The following is a 25,452-nucleotide window of genomic DNA, read 5'->3' as shown; positions in this document are numbered from 1 at the left end:
AGGGAAGAAGACTCTCCGGACTGGAGATCTCCTCTGTCGTTGGGAAGTGGTGAGACGGTTCCGCAGGGCTCCACCGGTGGTGTCGTCGTGGCAGGTCGGCTCAGCTTCTCCCTTTTCGGCTTCTTAGGTCCTGTGACGACTTCTGAAGTTCCAGTCCCCAAAGCCCTGCTTTTATGCAGCAAACCCCCATTCACCAGTCCTAGCTGTCACTCAAAACATGCTAAGTGGTGAGCCGGGGGGCTCACCACTGGGCCAATCACACAAGAGTGCGACTTGAGTTTCCAAGGCAACTCATTCCAGGGTGCCTAAATCCCCCTCCCACACATCCTGTAGACCGAGACACAGTGGCACCACTTTGGAGGGCTTCTGTGCAGAAGCCCGCCAAAACTGGAACAAAGGCTCGACTCGGGTTCAGGGTTACTTAAGTGAACCCAGACGCCATTTTGGCGGCGAGTTCTGGCAAAAAATCCCAACCGGTGAATTAATATTAAATAAATAAACCGGCGGTATCTTTAACATTGCACCAAAAAGTGGTGCATTAAAATCAATGGGAAATCCCATTGGGAAATATTCCGGTGGAATATTTCCGTGGTATCCACTGCCACCAGCCAGAAACTCGGCGAGGGAGGACGGGACAGTACCCCCTCGACAAACAGACCCAGGGGCAATCTAATTGCCCCTACCAGTACTTCCACAGTATGATGGTTTGTACTGGTTCTGTTCACAATTTAAGACTAGTAAAGTCAATGGTGACTTTACATGCCCAGGGAGACAGTAGTCAGTCCCAGGGTATGGAGTCTATGTTTGGGGGTCACTATGACACCCCTGTGTTACTGCACTGAGGGTGCTGTGTAACACACATACAAAAACCAATGATAGCCTATGGGGAAAAATACCCCAAAGCCCATAAGCACATTACAAGTCACAGGAATACACTCAAATCATGTCCAAGAGTGAGGGTAAAAGAGTCTCACTCTTGGCAGGAGAAGAAAATAAACCCCAAAAATCCAGCAAAGCTGCTGGGGGACTCACTAGGTTAGGAAATTCAGCCTAAACAGAGAATTCTCCCTAACAATCTTGCGAGAGGCGCGGGCCTGCAGTATTCTCAGGCGGGGGGTGGCCCCGCATGTCGCAGCCTGCAGGAGCCCTCAGCCGATGCGTCTTCTCCGGTCAATGTCCTTTAGCGCAAGCGGGGATCCGTGCGCGCACCCCGCACATGCGCAGACTGTCGGGCGTTGTCACGTGTAATTCTTCTGCTCGCAAGCGTGCGAGTGTGCTGGGATTTGTAGTTCTTGCTAGCAGATAGCGTGTTCTGCTATATTCAGCCTGTTTCCTGGAATATGGACATAACAGTGTCCTATAATACAATAGTTTACACCTGCACTGGCCCTTACAGGACCCAAACCCCACACTGGTTACAGCTGTGGCATTGGTGGCTCTGACAGTACTCCCCCTCCCAACAGGTCCAGCTTTCGCTGGGTTGTTCCTATGAAACATGCGCACTAGTCGGGGTGTATGAACATTGAATGCTGGTTCCCATGAGCCTTCTTCAGGCCCATAACCCAACCAATCCACCAGGTAATACAACTGTCCTAGACGAAAGCGTGAATCTAGAATCGCTTTCACCTCGAACTCAGGCACCCCATTCACAGTTATCGGGGGAGGCCTTTTGGAGTGAATGGACGCTGGGGTGGGTTTGAGCAGTGCCACATGGAATACAGGGTGGATTTTCATTTGTGTTGGTAAAGTGAGACGGACTGCTACCGGATTGATAATTTTTTCCACAGGGAATGGGCCTAAAAACCTGGGTTGGAACTTGCGTGGGCCTATCAGATGCAGGTTTTGCGTGTTCAACCATACTTTGTCCCCGACTCTATATGTAGGAGCGGGTTCCCTATGTGCATCCGCGTATTTCTTATAGGATGCCTTAGCAGTGTTCAAATTGGTCATGATACCACGCCAGACGCTCTCCAGATGTGTTTTAAATTGGGTCATGGCAGGTACTTCAATATTGGCTGAATGTGGCACCGGCTGGAATCGTGGATGATAGCCATAAATTCCATATAAAGGGGACACCTTAGTGGAGGCATGTATGGTGTTATTATATGCTAACTCCGCCAACCAGATGACATCCGCCCACGTGGATTCATTGTCATACATCATGCAGCGCATGTACTGCTCTAAGGTTTGATTCTCCCTTTCCGTTTGCCCGTCTGTTTCGGGGTGATAACTGGTGGATAGTTTCAATCGCATACCCATATTGGCACGAAAGGCTTGCCAGAAGCGTGAAGTGAACTGCGCTCCTCGATCCGAAATAACATGTAGTTGTATGCTGTGTAAACAAACAATATTTTGAAGGAAAAGGTGAACCAAAGCTTGGGCCGTAGGGATCCCTTTACAGGGAATGAAATGTGCCAATTTAGTCAAAGAATCCACTACCACCAGTACGGTGGTGTAACCTTGACTTAATGGTAGATCCACTATAAAATCTAAAGATATAGTGTGCCAGGGTACCGGTGGAGTGGGTAAGAGACGTAACTGTCCAGCTGGTTTTCGATGGGCTGCTTTGTTCCTTAAACAACATTCACACGTACGTAAATACTGTTGAACATCCTGCTTTAGACTGGGCCACCAAAAATGTTGTGTTAATAATTCGCAAGTTTTGGCATTTCCGGGATGTCCCACGAAAGGAGAATCGTGACACCACTTGATGGCTTGTTGACGGATGGCAAGCGTAGGTAGGTATAAAGCTGTTCCAAAAAAGGGTAGCCCATCCTTTACGGTTTTCTTCTTGCTTGGTTCGTTCCACTGAGCCAATTCCTGTGCAGTCAATGCCTTCCTGATTTCTGTAAGCATGTTGTCCACTACTACAGTTCCAATGATGCGAGTTGGTGATACTATAGGTTTTGGCTCTTCCACTTTGTTGCATTTTAAGTCTAGTTCTGGGTAGCGGGACAAAACATCTGCCTTCCTATTTTCCACTCCGGGGCGGAATGTAACTATAAAGTCGAAGTCAGCAAAATACATGGTCCAACGAAGTTGACGAGGGCTAAGCGACTTGGCGGTTTTTAGGAATTGCAGATTTCTGTGGTCGGTCAAAATCGTTATAGTATGTTGAGCCCCCCATCAGATAGTGACGCCACTCAATGAACGTCGCCTTAATGGCTAGCAACTCCCTATCTGCTATAACATAATTAGGTTCTGCAAGTAATAGGGTGCGAGAGTAGTATGCCACTGTCTGCAGTTGGCCGGTATTGTCTTGTTGGGATAAAATGGCCCCGAGCGCATAACTGGAGGCGTCTGTTTCTATGACATAGGGATGGGTTGGATCTGCATGCAGTAACACTGGAGCTGTTGTGAACGCCTTTTTTAAAGGTTTAAAGCTTGCTTCTGCAGCTGTATCCCACTGGAACACTATTCCTTTCTTCAACAGGCGAGTAATTGGTTGTACTTTTCTCGCAAACCCATCGATAAACCGGCGATAGAAGTTTGCAAATCCCAGTACCGTCTGCACATCCTTAACTGCTGCAGGTGATGGCCAGTCAACTATAGCCCGTACCTTGTTTTGGTCCATGGTCACTCCTTCTGGTGAGAGGATGAACCCCAAAAATTCCACCGTTGTTTGATGAAACACGCATTTCTCAAGTTTAGCGTATAATTTATGTTCTCTCAAACTCTGTAGTATGGCTTTTGCATGGCCTTGGTGTTCTTCTAGATTCTGGGAGTAGATGAGTATATCGTCAATGTAGACGATAGCAAAGAGATCCAGATAACCCTGCAGAACCTAATCCAGGAAATGCAGAAAGGCGGCGGGTGCGTTGCAGTGGCCAAATGGCATGACTTGATATTCGTAGAGCCCATACTTGGTTCTAAAGGCAGTCTTCCACTCGTCCCCCTCACGCACCTGCACCAAATGGTAAGGCCCTCGTAGGTCAAGTTTTGGATAAATCTTTGCATTTCTCACCTGGTCTAGTAAGGTGGGTATTAAGGGCAGTGGGTACCGATTCTTAATGGTTATTTTATTTATCGCTCTATAGTCTATACAAGTTCCTAAATCCCCAGTCTTTTTCTGGACGAATAATAAGGGTTACGACACTGGGGACTTTGAATGTCGTATAAAACCATTAGCTAGATTTGTCTCTATGTAATGCCGTAAGTGTCCATTTTCAGATTCAGTTAAAGCATAGATTCAACTACACAGTAACGCTGCTCCAGGTTCTAAATCTAACCTGCAGTCAAATGTTCGGTGAGGTGGCAAGGTTTCTGCTGCAGCCTTACTGAAAACATGCCTATAGGCTTGGTAGACAGCTAGTAGGGTTTCCGTACTCCCGATCACATGTCTTTGCCTTGGCACAGGTTGTACTTCTGGAATTTCCGCTGAACTTCAACGGCAATGTTCTGAACAGTAATTGGATGCAAAACGTAAGGAGCCCCGAGTCCAGTTTACTTCCGGATTATGGGTTCTTAACCAGGGTAATCCTAAAATCATTCCAAACTGGGGTGCCGCAATTACATTGAATCTTATGTCCTCATGATGTTCGGAGGTGCATTCCAAATGTACCCACCTGGTTTGTTTGGTCATAACACCTGACGTGAGTGGCGACCCTTCCACATATTTTACTTCCTCTTGGCACTCCTTGCCGCAATGAGCTATCCGTAATTGCAATGCTAAATCTTGATCAATGAAATTTCCTGTAGCTCCGGGTGTCTACCATTAATGTTACTGGTACTTGCTGGTTAGCCCAACTAATAAGACCTGAGATTGTCACATGAGCTACCTGCACATGATGGGTGTTTGCCAAAAGTCTCAGGGTATTTTCTAGTTGGCTCGCCCGGGCCACCCTCACTGGCGAGCTCTCTCATTTCCCAGCAATTCCTTCTTGAGTTTGTTTGGACATTCTTTAACGAAGTGTCCCCCCTTACCGCAATACAGGCAAAGTTGTTCTCTACGCCTTTTGTCTTTTTCATCTTTAGTTAGTGGTCCCCGTACTGTTCCTATTTGCATAGGTTCTTCGGCTGGTTTTTCAGGTTTTGTTGACTTGGGTTGTTGATCTAACCTAGCTACGGGTCTTGAATCCCATTTCCTCTTGTCCTGCCTTCTTTCGCTTTGCCTTTGGTCCAATCGTAATGCAAGATCTATCATGGAGGAGCAGTTTTCAGGCGGTGGATCCACTTGCACTATGAGATCTTTAATCTCATCACGTAGCCCTTGGTAGAATAAGGCTAAACGTTTTTCTTCCGGCCAATCTGTTTCCACAGCTAATAGATTAAACGTGGTTACATAATTAACCAAATCCTTTCCCCCCTGACTTAGAGAGAGAAGCTATCTATCCTTAATTAAGGTTGCTGCCTTACGGTTAAAGATCTTTCCAAACTCCTCAAGAAAGGTGTCCCAACTATACAGTATGGCATCATCCTTAGTCACCAGTGGAGTGGCCCAAGACGCTGCATCCCCTCCCAAATATGATATAACAAACGCGGTCCGGGATTGGGCCCTGCGGAAGATGTTGGGCTTGGTGATAAAGTGCAATTGACACTGCATGATAAACTGGTTATAACGTTGTGGGTCCCATGATACCTTTCTGGGGCTGATAAGGGCAAAGGAGGTTCCGTAGACACGTGTACTTGAACTGGGGTGGGCGGAACATGATCCCTGGGCAAGGGGGTAGCCTGGGCGGTGCTCGGCAGGGTAAGTGTATGGCGGGTAGCCTGTAATTCCCCTTTTAAATCTTGCAATGCCGCCAGGACCTCCTCCATGGTGTCGTGCTACCCAGGCACTTGATTATCCTTGGGCTTGCATTACTATCAGACTCCCAATCTTGCGCAGAGGTAGCATGTACACCTACCTCGCTGTTGGGTCTTGGCACCTGGCTCGGTAAACAACACAGGCCACCGAAACCCGCCGGGGAAAGAGGGTTAGGATCCATTGGATCGGATAGGTAGCGGCAATTAGGGTAAAGGGTAAGAAAAGGGTAATGGATAGGGAAAGGGTTTGAGGAAAGGTCCGCCTTGATGTGCCCCGCTGGGGCTCCTGAGATCGAAGGTACTCCGCCCATGAACACTTCCACACACTCATGCAAGATATGGCTCCAAATTACTGTGACATAAATGCAAGACCCTCTAATGGCATTAGCACATTACACCATATGCAAAAGCGTCCTTGTCACGCACTTGTTTCAAACATTAGCTTTGTTGTTCTTATCACAACCAACCCACAAGGTTAGCACCAACATTACGACCAAACGCAATATTGGAATAATCGAATGAGCACTTAGCTTTGTTAGATGCTGCCGAGTTGCGTGCTAGGCGACTGCCACAGTTCTTGCCGTAACACGACGGCGGCAAATTGAGTTCTTGCTGCTAATACAGCGGGGCGCCGCTACAAAGGAACCAAAAACAAGTATGAGCTCAGACCACAGACAGCGTTCCTTCACACAGCACACAAACACTGGCAATCTGCCCTAAGTATCTGCAAGGGCCGTGTTGCTTCACACAGCACACGGAATTAGTTACACCAGATTTATAAGCCGGCCACTTGGCCTGGTCTGAATAGCAAATGTCACCGGGACTTTTCCCAGTCCGGCGCACATGTTTAGCGTCGAAAGTTGTGGAGACTTCTCCCACAACGTTGCATGCATTGGCAGTCTAGCTATTGTTAAACAGGTAGTTTTCTCTTGTCTATTCGCTTGCTCGTAAACGAGTATGAAGAGAAATGCACTTATCTTGTGAGAGGCGCAGGGCCTGCAGTATTCTCAGGCGGGGGGTGGCCCCGCGGATCGCAACCTGCAGGAGCCCTCAGCCGATGTGTCCACTCCGATCCCTGTCCTTTAGCGCAAGCGCGGATCCGTGCGTGCCCCGCGTACATGCGCAGACCATCGGGCGTGTAGTTCTTCTGCTCGCGAGTGCGCGAAAGTGTTGGGATTTGTAGTTCTTGCTGCCAGATGGCGTTTTCTGCTATCTTCAGCCTGTTTCCTGCAATATGGACATAACAGTGTCCTATAATACAATAGTTTAGAATAGTTTACGCCTGCACTGGCCCTTACAGGACCCAAACCCCGCACTGGTTACAGCTGTGGCAGTGGTGGCTCTGACATGACCAATCACCACATCACTAGTCCCATAAACACTGAAACCATCTTGTTCTTATCATCTTTCTTTCGCTGATCCTTCCTTGAACTTTTGCGTCCAAACAGATAAATACGAAGTGAAAAATATAAGTCCAGCCAACTCTTCAGGTCCCTGTCGGCTTATTATTTGCGTTGGAACCCACAACATAAAATCACATCTCAGGAATCTGGTCTATTGGAGTGGGTAATCGTGACACAGCATCAACTACATAACAATACAGTAACATAAACATCATAAGTAATCAACAGAATATTTATAATCACGATTGTTAGCGTTGGATAATCTTTTTCGTCTTTGTCTTTAATAGAATTATGATTTTCTATAACGTTAGTGTTGACAATCGGAATTCTACTTCAAAAATTGGAGGCTCGCTTGTTCAAAGCTTACGTACCACTAACGTTGGCATCTTTTCAATCGGTTTGAAATAAAATGTTGTAAATGTCGACTCATTCCACCAATCTGCTGCTTTCATAATATTCGCCAAATCAGCTCCTAAATTACATGCCTTAGAGGCCATCCCCCCCTCTCACTGAGTGTGCGCCATAGCTTTCTACATTGATGCTCGCTTGTTGCATCACCGATCTCGCCGGGTTGCCTGGGTTACCGACCCAAAGGGTCTCTGTAATGCTATGAGTAATTGCAACACTCCTGCGTGCTGCAGGTCTCTTGTCATGTTTTCGTATGCAGTTAAGCATCGAACTGGACATAGCTTAGGTTGATTCAGGAATGAGTCATAAAATACTGTCCTCAAACGCGTCTTTTTTCTGTTTGTGATATAGAATGTCACTCCCATTCGGGATAGCGATTTTCTGGTAACTTCTAACACTTTCACATCAAATACTTTGGCTGACAGTGCCTTTCTGGATAAATCCATGTTGTCAGGTCATGTTGAAAATAACCTCAATATATTGACATCCCACATCTGAGAATACCTCGCCGTAGGTGGCTTGAGCATTTTGATTTCATTCAGCAATCTGCATATTAAAGGATGTTCTCCAACAGCTTGCCCCTCGACATGCGGGTGACACACAAATTTCTGAGTGTGCTGTATTAATGGTCCTTGTAAGCTTTCCCTTGTGCCCCCATTAGTGCTAGGAAATTTGTTATATGTACCACATCTGTTTCAGAGGAACGTACTTTCCTCTCTATACACCAGATGCTGATCGATGTGCTTTCCTTGTCCCTGGAGCACAGGACTCTTTAATAATGCGCTCAGCCTCACCCGATAATCCCAACCTAGCCCAGGATCTCCTGAAATCAACCATACTTCAGGTTGAGGCTGCCTGCTCATACCAACGGGTGGCTGCCCACTGTGGGATTTCGTTTGATGAATTTGTCCATCGGGAGAGCTTTCGGGTTGTTGTAAGTCATGTCCAAAAGATTGGGGAACAAAGCCTGTTCCTTCTAATCTGGAGTGATGAGAATCAGAGGGACCTTCTGTCTCCTCACCTGGGCCAAAGTCATCGCTATCATTGAAAATGGTGGGAATTCATACTCTCTGTCCATGGCCCCAGGATTGGAGAAACACAACCGTTGCTTACGATTCTGGATCTGGTCTCCAACTGAAGAAGCAATGTAACTGTTGGTTCAACCTCGAGCAAACACATCCGTCCGGCACAGGCCCCATCATGCCACAAGTTCTTGCAATACTTTCACGTCAAGCTTCCAATCGCAAACATCCCTGAAGAACCTGGAGTTCCAGTTGGCCACTTCATTCTGCTGACCACGCAGATATCCTGCTGTCACTGACACTTTCTTCTGTAGGCATAAATGTTAATGTTAATGTTAAAGGACATTTGTACCGCACACTATCACCACCGGAGTGGACTCCTGGTGCTCTGGCGGCTCTGAAAGAGGAGGGGAGGTTGAGTTAGTGGGAGGAAGCAGGAAAAGTGCAAGAGAGCAGTGATGTGCTGTTGGCGGCCTCAGCCCGGTGGGTCCGTTGGCTGGGCCTGGGGTGTTTGCAGCCGGCAGTCGTCGTGTACTGTTGTGCAAGACTATGTGTTTTTGTTTTGTTGTTGCAATGTAGTAAAGTTTGTGCCGTTTGTTGTGCTGTAGGTTTTGGTTGTGTTTGGTTTGGAGTTTGAGAGGTGTATGCAGAAAGGAAGATTGTTAGTAGGGTTGGTTAGTTTGCGTCTCTATCCTGAATTGAGGCGCTCAGCTTGCGTAGTCTCCCCTGATGCGGCTCTGTCCTGATCTGGGTCCAATTGGTAGGCAGGGTTCCTTACTCCTCTGGCCCGCACCTCTAACATGCTCTCTCATAGCTCCCCTTATCCTCCCTTCCTACTCCTGTGGCCAGTGCACCTGCCTATGTCAGCCTCTCAGGTAGTGTGGTGACAGCCAATATCTGACAATTCCACGCTACTGTGGTACCTGTCGATAACTAAGGGGGCGGGCGAAAGTGTTGGTGGGATTGTCTGGGATAGTTCACTCAGTCTCTATGCGTGCCGCTTGTGTTCCAATCTATCTGGAGTCACCCGTTAAGGTGTTGTGGGAGCTACTCTCTCGGGTCGGGGATGTCCGTGTCCTTTCCGGCTTAGTCATCCTTTTTCCGGTTTTGGGTTCCAGATTTAGTCTACGGTGTTGAAGAGCCAGGTTTTTAGTGATTTCCTGAATTTTAGGTGATCTTCAGTGTTTCTTATTTCTTTTGGGATGTTGTTCCAAGTTTTTGCGGCTAAGTGGTAGAAGGAGGTGCCTCCAAGTTTTTTCTTCAGGTATGGTTTTAGTTCCAAGCGGGTTTCGTTGCTTGATCGGAGGGGTCTTGTTGGTTTGCAGAATGTTATTTTCCTTTATAGGAATTCCACTCCTTGTCCGCTGATTGCCCTATGCGTTATGCACATTGTTTTGAAGGTGATGCGTTGTTTTACTGAGAGCCAGTGTAGTGTTTTTAGGGATGGAGTGATGTGGTCTCTTCTGGATAGTTTGAGGAGTAGTCTTGCTGCCGCATTTTGGACCTGTTACAGTTTTTTTTAGGAGGTATTCTGGTATTCCGAGGTAGAGGCTGTTTGCATAGTTGATTTTTGACATGATTAGGGCGACAATAGTGAGTGTTTTGTGCGTGAAGGAGAGGAAAGGTAGAATTCTTCTTGCCGTGTGGAGGAGAAAAAAGCATTTCTTCACTGTTGCATTTATTTGTGGTTCCAGGGTTAGAGTATTGTCCATTAGGACTCCCAAATTTTTTACTACCTTCGATGGTGTTGGTGTGTTTCCCATTTCCATAGGCCATGGGATGGTGGTTTCGTTCTCTTGGTCTTTAGATACGATCATGATTTCTGTCTTTCCTGGGTTGATTTTCAGGTTGTTGGCATCCATCCAGATGAAGACTTCTTTTAGACAGTCGATTAGGGTTGAATGATCGGCATCGGTGTCTTCGATTTTGTAGATGATCGTAGTGTCGTCCGCGTAGTTGTAACATGTAATGTATTTTTTGAAGATTCTGATGACCGGAGTCTGATAGATGTTGAAATATAGTGGGGATAGTGAGGATCCTTGGGGCACTCCACCGTCGTTAACTCGTGGAGTGGATTTGAAAGGTTTGACCCATACGGTTTCTGTCCTGTCTGCTAGGAATGATTTGGTCCAGCGTAGTGCTGTGTCAGTTATGCCTATGTCTTCTAGTCTTTTGGTCAGGGTGTCGTGGCTAACTGTGTCAAAGGCTGCGGAGAGGTCGAGCAGAATAAGGGCTGAGGTAGTGTTCGAGTTTGCGTTAGTTTTGAGGTCGTCCCAGATGGATAGTAGTGCTGTTTCCGTTCCTCTCTCTGGTGTGAAACCGATTTGAGCTGGGTCCAGGAGGTGGTGTTTTTATATGTGTTCTTGGGTTAGTTTATATACGTAGGTTTCTAGAAGTTTTGCTGGGTAGGGGATGTTAGAGATCGGCCTGTAGTTGGAAAAGTCATCTACATCACCACTTGTGTTTTTCAAGAGTGGCTTGATGTATGCTGATTTGAAGATCTTTGGTACAGTCCCTGTTGATAGTGATAGATTTAGAAGGTTTCTGTAGTGTTCTGCTAGCGATCCTAGCGCGAGGATCGATTTGTAGATGTCTGGGAGACATGGGTGATCCCGCTTTCTTGCTTTGTTTTACCATAATTGCGAATGCCTCTGCTGATATATCAGGAAAGCTTTGCAGTTTGTGCTGTGGTTCCGTGTTAGGTTCGTTGGGTTGTATGTTGTGGTTGGTTGGTCGCTTTTATATGGTTTGACTGATGTGATTGATTTTCTTTTTGAAGTGGACCGCCAGGTCGTTGCATAGTTTTTCTGAGGGGTTTGGGGTGTTATCGCTGCCTGGGGGGTTTCTCATTTCTTCGATGATGCTAAACATTTCTTTTTGAGTGTTGGTGGCATTGTTGATTTTGTCATCATAATGTCTTCTCTTTGCCTTTTGAATTTCCTTTTTGTATGCACGGATTTGTTTCTGGTACAGTTTTTTTTTGGGTTGTATTCTTTCCTCCATTCTAATTCCGTCTTTTTGTTTTCCTTTTTCATGTCGTTTAATAGTGGGGTGAACCATTTTGCCGTTGATCTTTTTTTTGATGGGGTGAACGTTTTTTCTGGGGCGATCTTGTCTATTGTATCCGTGATCCATTTGTGGAGAATCTCTGCTTTCCCGTCTAGGTCCGCAAGTTCCAGTTCTGTAGTTGAGGGTTTTTTTAATTCCAGTTGTTCGAATAGATTGCTTTCTTTGACGTGTTTCCAGTTTCTTTTTGTGGTGGTTGTGAGTTTCAGATGTTGAATGTAGGCTTGGGTAGGCATAGGCAGAGTGATCACGAATGGGATGATGAGATGGTCGCTCCACAGTATTTGTATAGGAGGTGCCGTGGTGATGTGTTTTTCTTTGGCGAAAATTGCGTCTAGGGTGTGTCCTGCTGAGTGCTTTGCTCCTTTGACTAGTTGTCGTAGTTTCATGGTGCTGAGTTGTTCAATTAGTGAGTTTTGGGAGTTGGCGTGGCTGTCTTCAAACCAGATGTTGAAGTCCCCCAGGATGATTAGGTGTTCGTGGTTGATGGCTAAGTTGGTTATGGCTTCTATGAAGTTATCGACGAATGTTGCATCATATGTTGGCGGTCTGTATACCAGGATGAATGTGATGTTGGTTTACGGGCTCACTGTTAGGTGTATGACCATGGTTTCACAGTTGAGGATGTTGAGTGGTTCGTCAGTTTTTATTTTCAGGTGTTCTTTGAATGCTAAAGCGATGCTTCCTCCTTTTTTGTTTTTTCTGTTTATTTGTAGGCATTTTAAGTCGGTCGGAAGGCAGCTTTGGAGTGTGATTTTGTAATTGTCATCCAGCCATGTTTCTGTGATGAACAGGATGTCCATGCTGTTGTCATTGAGTAGGTCGAAGATCTCTGTTGAGTGTTTTGACATGGATCTTGAGTTTATTAGATTGCAGTGAAGTTTGGAGGTGTTGTTTGGTTTGGGCTTTGTCGCGGTCTTCTTCTGCTCGGTGTTGAGGTTTCCTTCCTGGTCGGTAACTTGTTGGGCTGTGGGATTCAGGGTGTCAGCGTCTTCGAAGAGTTCTTCTAGGTTTTGTCTTGGGTTCTTTGTGTTTTCATCGGGTTCGTCTTTCGGGAGTTGTGGTTGTTGATTGGAAGTTTTTCTTGCTTTGGTGATGTAGGGGGTTATTGCGTCAGTCGTCTGTTTGTTGTTTGTGTTGGTCATCCTTCTTCTCCTTGCTTGTGTTATATTGTTTGATGTTGCTGCTTCTAGAGTTGGATTGGGTTGCCGTGGTGGCCGGTTGTCTTTGAGGTATGGAGTTAGGTAGAGGGATTTTTCTCTTCGCTCAGAGTTGCTTTGGTTTGTGTTCTTATCTGTGAGGGTCCACTCTATGGTTGTTGTTCTAAGTTGCTGTTCTGAAGTGTTTGTTCTTTTATCTCTTCGTCTTTTCCTTGGGATGGGTCATTTGCGCGGCATTGTGAGATTGAGTGTTGTTTAGCCTTCGTTTGGTGACATCAAGTTGGTCCTGCTTTGGTCTGGTTCTCTTGTGGTCTTGTGGTGTAGTGGCGGGTGAGGGGTGTCTGCTACGAGTTTGGGCTCTGCCTGTAGGTGGTATTCCGGCTGGAGTTGGGGACTCGTTCAGTAGCTGTCCTAGGTGGGTAAAGGAGGTGGTAAGGGTTATAAAGTTGGCTGTTATCGGTGGCTCTCTTTACTGTCCGTCTCCCTGAGCGTGGTACATTGTGGTGAGCAGGCTGTGTGGGTTGGGTAGGGTGCCTGCTGGTTGGGGGGTGGCTTAGAAGGGCGCAGCTTGGACTTTCACCTTGTGGTGCGAGAGGTCCTAGCCAAAAGTCCTTTGCCACCTCTGCCAGCATTTTGGATCTCGTACTGTCCAGTCTGTTAATGTATCTGCCAACAGGCGCATTGTCCATCCTGAGGGGCACACAACATTGCGCACTGTTCTGGTTCCAACATCTCACTATGAACAACCCCACTAGCAATTGTATGTGCAACTCCAATTGTTGCTGTGACCATCTGCCTCCTGTCGTCAGTTCTCTGCACCCGGCACTCCTGCCCTATCTGCTGGCATTGCACTCTATTACTAGGTCCAGGGATGAGCCAACTATTGCTCTCTCATTCCAGGCATCCATAAGTTGTAGCCACCACTCGAGTTCCACTCTCGCTTCTTGCAATATCAGAACTGTTTGCTCATAGGATATACCCCTTCTTAGATGCTGAATCTTCATTCTCTGCAGGGCCCTGTAATTTAGTGGTCCTGGGAATATAGCTAAATTGATGATGCCAAGCGCCCCACCAGTCTGGCTATCTCCTGCAAGGACATCACCTCTTTGTCAGTGTGTTCCTGATCTCTTTTTGATGCTGTTCACTTTGCTCAAAGGCAATCTTAATGCTCCCTGTTTCATGTCTACCACATAACCCAGGAACTCCATGGTCTGCTCTGGTTGTGGCTGGGATTTCTCCCAATTCTTTAAAATCCCTACATGTTGTAGCAGTTCTAATGTGACTTTCACTTGATCTCTGATCAAATTCTTCTCCTGGCACATTATGCATATGTCATCCAGATATATGACCAATCGGATACCTTGCTCTATCAGGTTGTTCACCACCGGTTTCATCAATTTGGTAAAGCACCACGGCGCCGATGTCAGCCCAAATGGTAGGCATGTGAACTCCCATGTCTGTTCCCTCCGGCGGAACCTCAGATATCTCTGGTGTTCTACTGCAATGGGAACCGTTATGTAGGCATCCCTGATCTCTATCCGGGCCAACCAGTCCCCTTGTTGTAAGATGTCTCTAAGGAGGTGGATCCCCTCCATTTTGAAATGTCTTTATAAAATGAAGCCGTTCAACTCCCTTAGATTGATAACCGGCCTCAGATTTTACTATCCTTTTACCAGAAACATATTGCTTCTAAAGTTGGCTGCGGTATCTGCTACTTGAACAATGGTTGCCTTTCGCTTCTGCCCCCTTACCTCCATGTATAGCAACTGCTGGTATTCTTCTCTTTGCACCATTGTCCTTGGTAGCTTTACTTGCACTGGTAGGGTATAGAAATCTATGTGAAACCATTGGACTGTGTCTAGTACCTAAGAATCTCTGGATATGAGACTCTAATTCTCTATTCATTGAGCAAGCCTCCCGCCTATTGTGTGTATCACTTTGTTTACTATTTGCGCTTGCTGCCTTGCGCATGCTCTCACATGTGCTATGCTGTTGTCGAACTGCATGCCGCCAACTTCTTCCTCTGCCTCTTCCCCTAGAGGGGAAGAATGGGTTTCGCTTACGGCCATCCTGTTCCTTTCATTGCCACCTGTCATTGAAGGACCTGCTACATGCGTAGCGGCTGGCAGAGTGGCCCCTGCCTCTGCCAGTACAACTGAAAACATGTTTCCCAAGGACCCTCTTCAGGGATGCTTGGCCTTGTCTAAGGCAGCGTAGGTGTTGGAAAACCTCATTAGTTCCTGCATGATTGAATCTCCAAAAAGTTTGCCTTTGGCCGCAGCAGCCGTCTCTGAAGTAGCCAGCTTGCTTAGTTTCGGGTCAATCTTAACTAAGATGGATCTCCACCTCTCTCCGGTGATCGCACTTCTGCCATTCCCCAACAGGCAGATGGCCCTCTGAGCCCACCCCATCAAAACCACAGAGTCAATGCTCTCGTTATTCTCTTTTGCATCTTCTGCCATCTGCAAGATTTTCGTAAGCGGCCCCACAATGTCCAGCATTTTATCCTGAAATGAACGCCAGGATCTATCCAGACCCTTCTTTATGTCTTTGAAGGTGGCCATCCATTAATGTATATCAGGGGTTTTAGCAATCCCATCTGGTAGATGTGCTCTAGGACACTCTGTTCTAAGCTTACTTCTAGCTTCTTTTGCTAGAGGTGTCCTGAGTTCAACAATTTATGTCTGAGTCTCCCACTCCGATGACCGTGGATAAATGAGGGAACCTGGGTAAAAGTCATCTGTGTCCTCGTCTTCATTCTCCATGGCTTTCCTTTTCTTGGGAGCTTTCCTGCGTTTTCCCTCACTGGAAAATGATATTATCTCCACCTCATCCTTGATGGATTGCTCCTGACAGTCCTCATCTTCCTACTCATCTAAGCTGCTTGAGGATATGTCCTGCCACCTGCTTTCCTTCACCCTGGACCTCACTGCTTTTCTTTTGCCACCTTTCACCTTTTGTGGTGTGCCAGTGGAGTTCTGGGCATCTCGTACCCTACAGGCATTTTTCGTTCCGCTTTTCTCCCTCCCAGGTTCACTTGCTCCCTTGAGCTCGTCCATGCCCCGAGGGAGAATTTCAGCCAGTCTTCCATGAGAGAATTGTTGGGACCCATGTCCCAGACTGGCCCATATGACCTTTTCAATGACTTGGCCCATGCTGGGATGTATTTTTTTCTGGCTAACATGAACCCTTTCTTCGTCACTAGTGCTAATCATTTTGCTCAGTGATTATTGGGAAATTTTAAACACAGGAGTCTTGGGCTTGTTCCCAATAACATATATTATAACAGTGTAATGTATATCAATGGGTCAGTGTATTGCTGAGTTCTTAGATTGCAGTTTTTACTGTGGACTGTGCGCATCACTGTTTAATGATAAATCACACATATCGGTAGCAGGGGTGATCTGCCGATAGCGCAAGCTTCTGGCAGTCTTCTTGAGGTATTATGCCTCACGCTTGCCACGTGTGACTACAGGTTCGTTTTTATAAATATATATTTGTTGTATTTCAGACTCTTAATCACTTGCTCCCGCACTGGTCGCTAACGGTCACGGACGTGTGATCCAAAAAGTGCCAGAACTACGACACCCTGCATCGTTTCAAGCACCTCCTGTGACCATTACGCCCCCTACCAGCTGACCTGTTATGTTGTGGACGCCAGGGCATGAGCCCCGTTGTGACCGCAATAACGAACCTGCTGCGCTCGCGCAGATCCTGCCTATGAGAGTGCTGCTTTCATCATAAAACAATAAACATTAAGTATTAAAACACACAAGGAATACAGTCATAGGCCCTCATTCCGAGGTTGGTGCTAGTCATGGCGCTAATAGTGCCATGAATAGCACCAATACCGGTACCGCCACCAACTTGGTGGTATGGGGACTTACCGGTCTATTCCGACCATTGCGGGACCAGTAAGTCCCCATTTGAAATGCCATTCCCCATTCCCATTTGAGCCCCCATAGGGCTCAAATGGAAGGGAGAAGGCGTCAATAACGGTACCGTAAATTGTGGTACCGTCATTAACCCCGGTATCGCTTTGCGGGTCCTGTCCTTAACGCCTGGTAAAACCAGGCCTTAAAGGAGGGACCCTCAAAGGGACCTCGGAATAGGGCGCAAAGGGATTACTGTCACCGGTGTCATTACCGTTGCCCCGTGTCCCTTTGCGCACAGGTCGTAATGACCCCCATAATAATGAAAGGTCTACTTAACTATAAGAACAAGATGATGTCAGTGTTTATGGGACAAGTGATGAGGTGATTGGTCATGAGGATCATGTGTTTTTGAGAAAGACCAACAATATATGAACTACCTCAAACTAAATGGGAGTTGTAGTTTTTATGTTTTGTTACTGTATATATTATTGTTTAATGTTTGATGCTAGAGAAGGAAAGTTGTGAGTAAAGCATAATCCGAGCTTTGAAGTAGAATCAAGATTCAAGCAGAGCATTCACAGGCTAGCAGAGTACTTGTTTGGATGCCATGGGTCACATGCTAACAGGGTGTTTCTTCTAATCATTAAGTTACATTTGCATATATAAATGCCTGAGATTGTAAGGAGAATGTCATTATCTGAGGGGTGTGATGTGATGACTTGTGGGAGGAGCACATTATGAAGAAAGTAAGTTGACAACCTGTAGTAGGTGAAGTAAAAACTTGTTCCAAACTGGCAACGACAGGAATAGAAGTTGTGACGTTATGATCATGTGGAGACATAGCTGCAGTTTAAAATATGTACATAGTTGTTTAAAATGTGTTGTTGGATACCTTGAAGTGGTAAAATGGCATAACTAACAATGGAAGAATCGTGTATTTATAATACCAATGATATCTAACTACCAAATTGCAAACATGCATATACTTAAAGCAATATTTTTCTCTGTTATTATGATTTCAGGTTGCCTTTGAATTTGGAGATAACGAGTTTGTGGTCTTTGTTAATGACAGTCCCTACATAACATTTAAGTGTCGTGCGCCATTTTCGATGCAAGACATCCACTATTTTGAAGTTTTTACAGCCGAGGTTCGCATGGCTAAAGTTGTCAAGTTGCTTTAAATTGTCATCCCTTAAAAATGATGACCGGCTGTGCAATATTCATCGAGGAAGTTGAGAGAACATGATTGCTGTGATTTTAATTTGGAAAAATGTTACATAAAAAAGATTCCCCTCCACTTTTTTCTTTTCAAAAAGCTTCATTAAAGTTTCATAAAGATAAGAGATCCAATTCAATAATGAAAAAACCTGATCTCTTAAATGAAATAAATTTGCATCAATAAACATACAAGCTTCTGAAAAAAATAAAAAGTGCTGTGTTTTGTCCTCCAATTTACAGTGTTCTGTCGTGTGTCTGTATCTATGCATCAATGAGTACAAATAATGGTAATTATTTATTTCTTTATTTATGATATTATTTCTCTGGTGCTGTGTGCAAGAACAGGGAGTAAGCGATTGCAGGAAGTAGGTATTGTTGTAGAACGGCCACCTTTGTTCTCATAACTGCTCAGTTTCAGGTGCTTTAGATGCTAAATGCTTGGTAGAAGTGGGCCTCTTTTATCCTCCTGCTGAACCTGAAGTGGTCGTGCTTATGGGGCAGTGCAGTGTTCTGCTACCATAGGGCTTCTAGTTAATGGTTCCACTGTAGAGCAGTTGCCCTTTTTAAAGATGAGTCACATTGTTTAGGTATTTGAACCTTTGGGAACAAGTGTCACGTGGACAAGGAACAACATCTTGAAGTTTGCCCGCTGTTCTTCTGAGAAGTAGCGTAGAGGCCTGTAGGTAGGATTTATGTGGCTTGTTCACTTAACACTTAATCGCTTCAGCTGTGTCAGTCTTTGTTGGGCGGAGTTGGTATCTGTTGTCAAAGCAGTATAGTCACAACATTACCTGTGCATTCATTAGATCTGCTGATGTTGGTGCAACAGCATATGTTCATTGATGTCAAGCTTGCACTAATTGTCAAGTTGTTTATTTGTGGGATGAAGCATAGTGTTCTTGTGCGAAAATACCATCTGGCAAGGGTGCAAAGACCTGGCTTTTTATATTTTTATTAGTACATAAAATGACACAGATAATTACTTCTCCAAAGGTGTAATTTGCTAATCTGACCCCCTATTTGGCAACTCAATGCCAATAGCATTGTGTATGTGTGCCCTGCTGCATCAGTAGCCTGATCCACAGTACCAGCTCTGCTTGTGGGGCAGACCAGGTTTCACAGTCACAAGACGCCCTCTCGACCACTGCAGCGAAAGCAAAGTCACTGCAGCACAGGGGCGGCATTTAAGATATGTCCCCTGTACAAAACTACAATGATCAGGAGTACGCCATGCTGGTGGCAGGGTAATCTCCAAGAATGAGCTATCCCAATTTTAGGCATAGTGTATGGTGTTACTTGCGATCATGGCCCCCACATCCCATTTGATATTGGACACGTGTCAGCCCCTGTGAGCTCACTTTGCTGTGGAAGGGAATGTGTATTCAGTCAGATAGGTCGACACTGCCACACGGCAGGACAGAAACCCAGACGACTCAGCCTCTTTTTGATTCTCTTTGTGAGGGCCAGTAGCACCCTCCCCCAGAGACTGCCGCACAGCAAGCATCTGTCCTGGGCCCAGGTTTCAAAGGAGCACACCCATTCAGCAGGAGTTGCCTGACACCAGGTTGCTGCATGTATAAGGTCGTTGTTGCAAGCAGGAGGGAAGGGGTGGGAGTACGATAGGCAGGGGTGCTCTGGACACTGGAAGAAGCATTCCACCACCTTGCTGTCTCTCTTTCCCTTTACTGTCTTCTCCACGTCTTCTAGAAAAAAGACTTTAGGTGTGACATCAATAAGGCAAAGTCACTGCAGCCAGGGGCAGGGATTGGTTCACTGAAGCAGGCTAGCTTTAGACCAATCACCTGGGGACTTGGGCTTTTAAAAGAAGGGGGTTTGCACCCCTTCAGCAAAATTCACTCAGTTCCTCAAGGATTCTTTAAGGCCGAAGAGAGGTTCTGAACGTTCTCACCTGGACTTCCTTTGGGACAGATGCACTGTCGAAAGCCCTCAGCCTTAAGTGAAGAAGGCCCCGCCCAAGACAGAAGGGAGATCTGCCCCTAATCACACCAGGGAACACGGGAGTGATTAATGCTATGGACCAGGGCCAACCACTCTGCAACGGGTCTTCTGATCCAGAAGAACAGACCCTGAAGTGGAGTATCCTGTCCTTGAGTCTTTTACGAAGGCCTCACAGCAACCAGAGGGCTGGATCAGCCGAAGCTCCCTGTTCTAGCGCACTAAACTCGTCGCTCTGTGTTCCCTGCATCCTGAACAACAGGGAACATACTGGGGCTGGTGTCTGAGTCAGTGGCGTAACACAAGATGTGGGGGCCCCCCTGCGAGCCATGCTGAGGGGGGCCTCCAACTCAGCAACAAATCAAGGGTCGCGCCACACTCTGGGCCTGCCTAGATTATCACACTTGCCCAATACGCACAAACCGTGCTGCTGAACGGATATGCCGCACAATGCACTAGGAGAAAGATATACATATGTGTTTTAATATAACATACAGCACACTGAGAAAAATTGGCTAAAAAGCCAGAGTGTTTGCAATTGTTTTGTAGGGTAACACCAATCCAATAGATGCAAGTCACAAACAGAGCACAGGAACATTAAAGCTTTACTATTAAATATGCCATGCCACAATGAAAACAAGTCCAACTGGCTGCACAAGGTAGATCAGTGTCGACATGTAATAACAATATAGTAAAGCTTGCCAGGCCACATTTAGACATATCTAGACTAGTTGCACCAAAATGTCCGTCGAAGCAATAACACTCATCAAGAATAGAACACACATTCAAGCCTGTGTCTCTGTGACCTCTAACAACACGGCCAAACTCTTTAAAATCTGAAAAAAACTGGTCAATCCTGTTGAGGTCTTTACATCTCCTGTTCCCTCCCAGGCCCTCTGTATGGCTCTGTCATCTCACTTCTACGCTAAAACTCAGGACATCCTGTCCTCCATCTCCTCTTCCTCTCCCTCTCTCGGCCGCCCTTTGGCCATCTCTACCTCTCTTCCTCCTTTCTCCTCTTTCTCTCTGACAACACCTGACGAGGTTTCTAGACACGTCCTATCTATGAAAGTGTCATCCAAACAGGTGCTCTCCTGCTCCACCAGAACCATCAAGAACCATATTGACACCCTTGCTCCAGGCTTGACCGATTTCTGTAATCACTCTTTCCCCTCTCCCGTTAAGCAATCCCTTATGCACCCACTCTTCAAGAAGCTTTCTGCCGATCCTGCCTGCCCGGCAAACTATCGCCCAATCTCCATCACCCCTTTCCTGGACAAACTGTTGAAAAAGCTGGCCATCTCCCAGCTTACTCTACACAGGGAATCTGTTGGTTGTCTCCATGACCATCAGTCTGGCTTCAGTGCCAGAGCCACGGAAACTGCTGTCCTGAACACCTGTGAAGTTCTGCTCTCTAACCTTGATTCCAGCATTCCTTCGGTCCTCATCCTCCTTGATCTTTCCTGTGCTTTCCACATGGTCAACCATGCCATCCTGATCAATCGACTCCATGAGAACCTGGGCATCATGGATCAGGCCCTTGAGTGGCTGACCTCCTTCCTCTTGGACTGCCCCTCCCAGGTCCAACTTAGTCCCTTTCTCTGCGCTCCATCCTCTCTCTCCGGTTTTTCAACCTCTAAGTGGCCCCTTTGACCCACCTGATCTCTACACTCTCCTCTAACTTTCAGTGTTATGCAGATGACACTCCGCTTTCCTTCAGGCTCCCCTCAGACTCCTCTCATCTCTCGCTCATTCCCGACTGTCTATCCGCGATTCAGAATTGGTGTGCCTCCAACTATCTCTGCCTTAATGTCAGTAAGATGGGGATCCTTCTTATTTGGACTCCTGCCCCTGCTTTCCCTCTCTCACTCTGGCCGCCCCCCTGGGGCCCTCTTCCTTCGCCTTCCTGTGAGGCAAACACTGGTGTCATCTTTGACTCCACTCTCTTTCTCTCCTCACATCTCAGACGTTGCCAAGAAGTCCCACTACCTGCTGCTCCTCCTCAAAGGGACTCTTCCCTTTCTCACTTTCCTCCAGAAGCTCACTGTCTGCAGAGCCCTGGTCCTCTCTAGGCTGGACTACTGCAACAGCCTCTTTCTCAATCTGCCTTTCTCTACTATCCAGCCCCTGCAACTAATCCAGAAAAGGACTGCAAGACTTATCCTTGGCCTCAAGCACAGGGATCGGATCTCTCCAGCCCTGAAATCTCTCCACTGGCTCCCTGTTGCTGCAAGTATCAAGTTCAAGCCCCTTTGCATTGTCCACAAGGCTTTCTGGGCCCGGGGCCCGCACTACATCCAACGATCTCTTCCAAAATATCTTCCTTCTCAAGCCCTTCGCTCAGCTACCTACAACACTCTAAGGGTTAGACGCTTCTCCAGGAAGAGAGTGGGGGTAGATCTCTCTCTTCTACAGGTGCCTCCCTCTGTAATAGCCTCCCTGCCCCTCTCAAGCTTTAGCAGACCACCTGAAGTTCTGGAAGCAGCTCAAAACTTTCCTCTTCTCCTCTGCTTTCTTGCTCTCCCTCCCCTGCTGGCCTACCTGACCTACCTGTCTGTTGTACCGACTGGTTGCTTGGCTACCCTCAGAGTCTCACTGAGTCGAGACTCTTTCTTGATCAATCACCCTTGCACTGCCTCTGGTCCAACCATGCACTTAGGGGCTGTAACTGTAACCCTACAGTTCCTTGTTCTCCTTGCACTACCCAGAGCTGTGCTGCCCTGACAGCACTTACTCAGAGCATTGCTGCCCTGTTTTTCCCCTCCCCTCTCACTTGCACTTCCCCCGTCCCTTTCCCTTTGCACTTCTCGTTATCGCACTTGCACGATCTGAATGACACAAAGCCTAGTAAGATCGTTTGTCTTGTCCTCCCTATATCTTCCATCCCTTGTCTTGTCGCGCCTAGAAACACTTGTGTGCAGGTGTGTTATAAATGACTTATATCATATCATTTGATCACAGGTGCCCAGAAAAATATACAATGCTGCAGTAAAGACACAGCTGACTGGCAGCACCCAAATGGCAGTCTAGCCAGGTAATTCACTGCCCCATTAAAAAAAAGTCATACCAAACTGAGGAATGACTAGACTGGCTGCACCAAAATGCCTCTCTAGCCACTAATACCACATCTCATGCCTGCTTAGCCTGGACATGCACAGCCATTATAATTTGTCGTATAATCCTGCCCCCCCCCCCACACATCCCCTCTCCCTCCCACCCCAACCTCCAAAATCAGCTCCTTGGCCCAGAATTACCTCCACGTCCCTCTTCCTTGCCCCAGAGCTTCGGTTGAGGCTCCTTGCCTCATAGGTAAGTACTAGGATGAGGAAGAGTGGGCCTAGGAGTAATGAAGATTACAGGTAGCTAAATCAAGCATTACTTCCATGTACCTCCACCTCATCCCAGTACTTGTGTATGAGGCAGAGTGCCTTATACACAAGTACTGTCTCATACACACTGGGACGCGGAAGAATAGGGCTAGGAGTAATGAAGATTACCAAGAAGTAATCCAGGCATTAAATACAAGTATTGGTGCAACACCATTGAGTTGACTGGGATTCAACACTCCCCTCCCCCCCCAAAATGTTGGGCTATGTTGACCAGACATGGCTGACCTTCACAGCAGTTGCCAGACAGAAAAGGACACAGATGTTAAATGGCACCTGGGTTTCTCTTTTAACAAGAACACACCAATTACTAACATAAAGCAATTCACTGTTAGTACCTGCATTCAAATGCCAAATTTTGTAGGCAATTGAAATCGTGATGTTGGTTTAATACTTTCATGCCAGGGGAGTGATTGGAAGGGTAGAGAGGGAACAGGAGACCACTCATTCTCACAGCTGTCCTTAAGTGGGTGCTTTAAACCTTAAAAGAAAGAGAGAACTGCTTGTAACATTAAAGCTGCACTAGAATAGTCTCATAAAAATGCATAAAGAAATTAGATGACCCAAACAAATAAGTTTGCCCCTCCCCCACCGCCCATGAAGTTGGCACCCCTCCCAACATTTGAAGGGTTAGCCCTCGAAATGTAGGTTTTGTTGCGCCCCTGAACGCTAGCACACACACCATTCACCATATACACACACGCACACCCAGCCATCCATACATTTAAGTGTGCATTCTTTCACTATACTGGCACACCCAGGGACCCACCCGTACATTAAAGTGTGGACCCTTTCACCATACACTCGCACAGGCACACATCATGGGGTTGAGGGGAGCCCTAACACTTTAAAAAGAAATTGGGCCTCATTACAACTATGCCGGACTGTAAACAACGGTGCTGGTAAACTCACTGGCACTGTTTCAGGGCCAGCATATTACAGCTCTGCAGGCGGTTGCCGTCCTGCTCGGCAGGTCAGACCTGCCGGGCAGAACGGCAGCGACCCGCATAGTTTTCACAGAAGCACTGGCACGGTTATTAACGGATCCGGTGCTTCTATGGTCCCCATTCCCATAGAGTCCGATAGGACTTTATGGAAATGGGGACTTACCATTTGCCGGCGCCTGACTTCCCAGACCGCCGGGATTGTAATTCCCCGGTGTTACCGGGAAGTCGGGCGCCGGTAAATCATTACGGGTCTGGCGACAACCTGCTGGTAGCAATGGCACGGTTGCCGCCAAACCCGCAATGAGGCCCATCGTTTCTTTTTGAAGTCACTCTGACTTCATAAAGAAATTATTTCTGTTACAGAAATAATTTCTTTATAAATACAGAGGAATTCAAAAAGAAAAAAAATATTTTTTTTTGCTAAAAAAAAATATTTTTTTTTCAACAAGTGGCGGCCCCTCCCAGGACAAGTGGTGGCAGGGCCCCCTGCACCGCAGGGGCTGCGGGTCCCCTGTTGCGCCAGTGGTCTGAGTTCCTCCAACCAGCCAAACTATTGCGCTGCATCTAAACCAGCTCAACACTACATTGTCTCCTAGCAAAGCAGGTCAACCGCTAGGCCCAAAGTGACTGCTCAACACCGGAAACCAAACCGAATCTCTTGGAGGGTCACTTGCTGACTGTAACCAGGGGTTACAACCATGGCGTGGCCCAGCTAGTCCGAGAGCTGCAAAATCATCGAAAGCACCTTGACTCATCCTCAATCACCACTTCGACGACCGTTGCACGCCGACTCAAACAGCTGGAGCATCACTCGTCGACCTCTTCTAGCGGCTAATGCCTGACTGCGCCTCGCCAACTGTAAATCGTTCTTAGGATACCCTGACCTACATCATTGAATCATCACAGCTCGACCACACAAAGCATCTGCATTCGCCCCTACTAGATACCTGCTTGCTGCTTGGGACGTCACGATCCTACATGCCCAAACTGAGCCTGACCAGCTTGCATCATCGTTCGACACCAGGTCTGATGAGTCAGCCCACCAAGAACTGAATCCAGGTACTGTTAACAATGAACTGCCCCCACGGTCCACTAGGACCCTAGAGAATGGTTAGGTCACAATCACTCCTGTTTTCAACCCAATATCCTTTTTATAGTAGTACCTTACCTACAACCCCTGGAACTAGGCTCAGAATGCTACTTTCTTCAGTCTGTTGCATCTTCTCTGTTTTTTCCTTTGGGGTGGGTTGCTGTGTAGTAATCTCT

General features: G+C 46.8%; 1 protein-coding gene across 1 annotated transcript in view; it reads left to right on the top strand.

The window, feature by feature from the left end:
- Nucleotides 1-18,116, top strand: part of LOC138527267 (galectin-1-like) — a 101,126-nt gene extending 83,010 nt beyond the window's left edge. Inside the window, exon 6 of the mRNA XM_069638362.1 lies at nucleotides 17,702-18,116. Within this exon, the coding sequence (XP_069494463.1) occupies nucleotides 17,702-17,860 (159 nt within the window). The 3' untranslated portion in view covers nucleotides 17,861-18,116. The remainder of the gene's footprint in view (nucleotides 1-17,701) is intronic.
- Nucleotides 18,117-25,452: the final 7,336 nt, after the last annotated feature.

Source organism: Ambystoma mexicanum, chromosome 14 (assembly GCF_040938575.1).
Source record: "Ambystoma mexicanum isolate Mex_15411 chromosome 14, UKY_AmexF1_1, whole genome shotgun sequence".
Classification (NCBI taxonomy): Eukaryota; Metazoa; Chordata; class Amphibia; order Caudata; family Ambystomatidae; genus Ambystoma; species Ambystoma mexicanum.
This window is presented reverse-complemented; position numbering and strand designations above follow the sequence as displayed.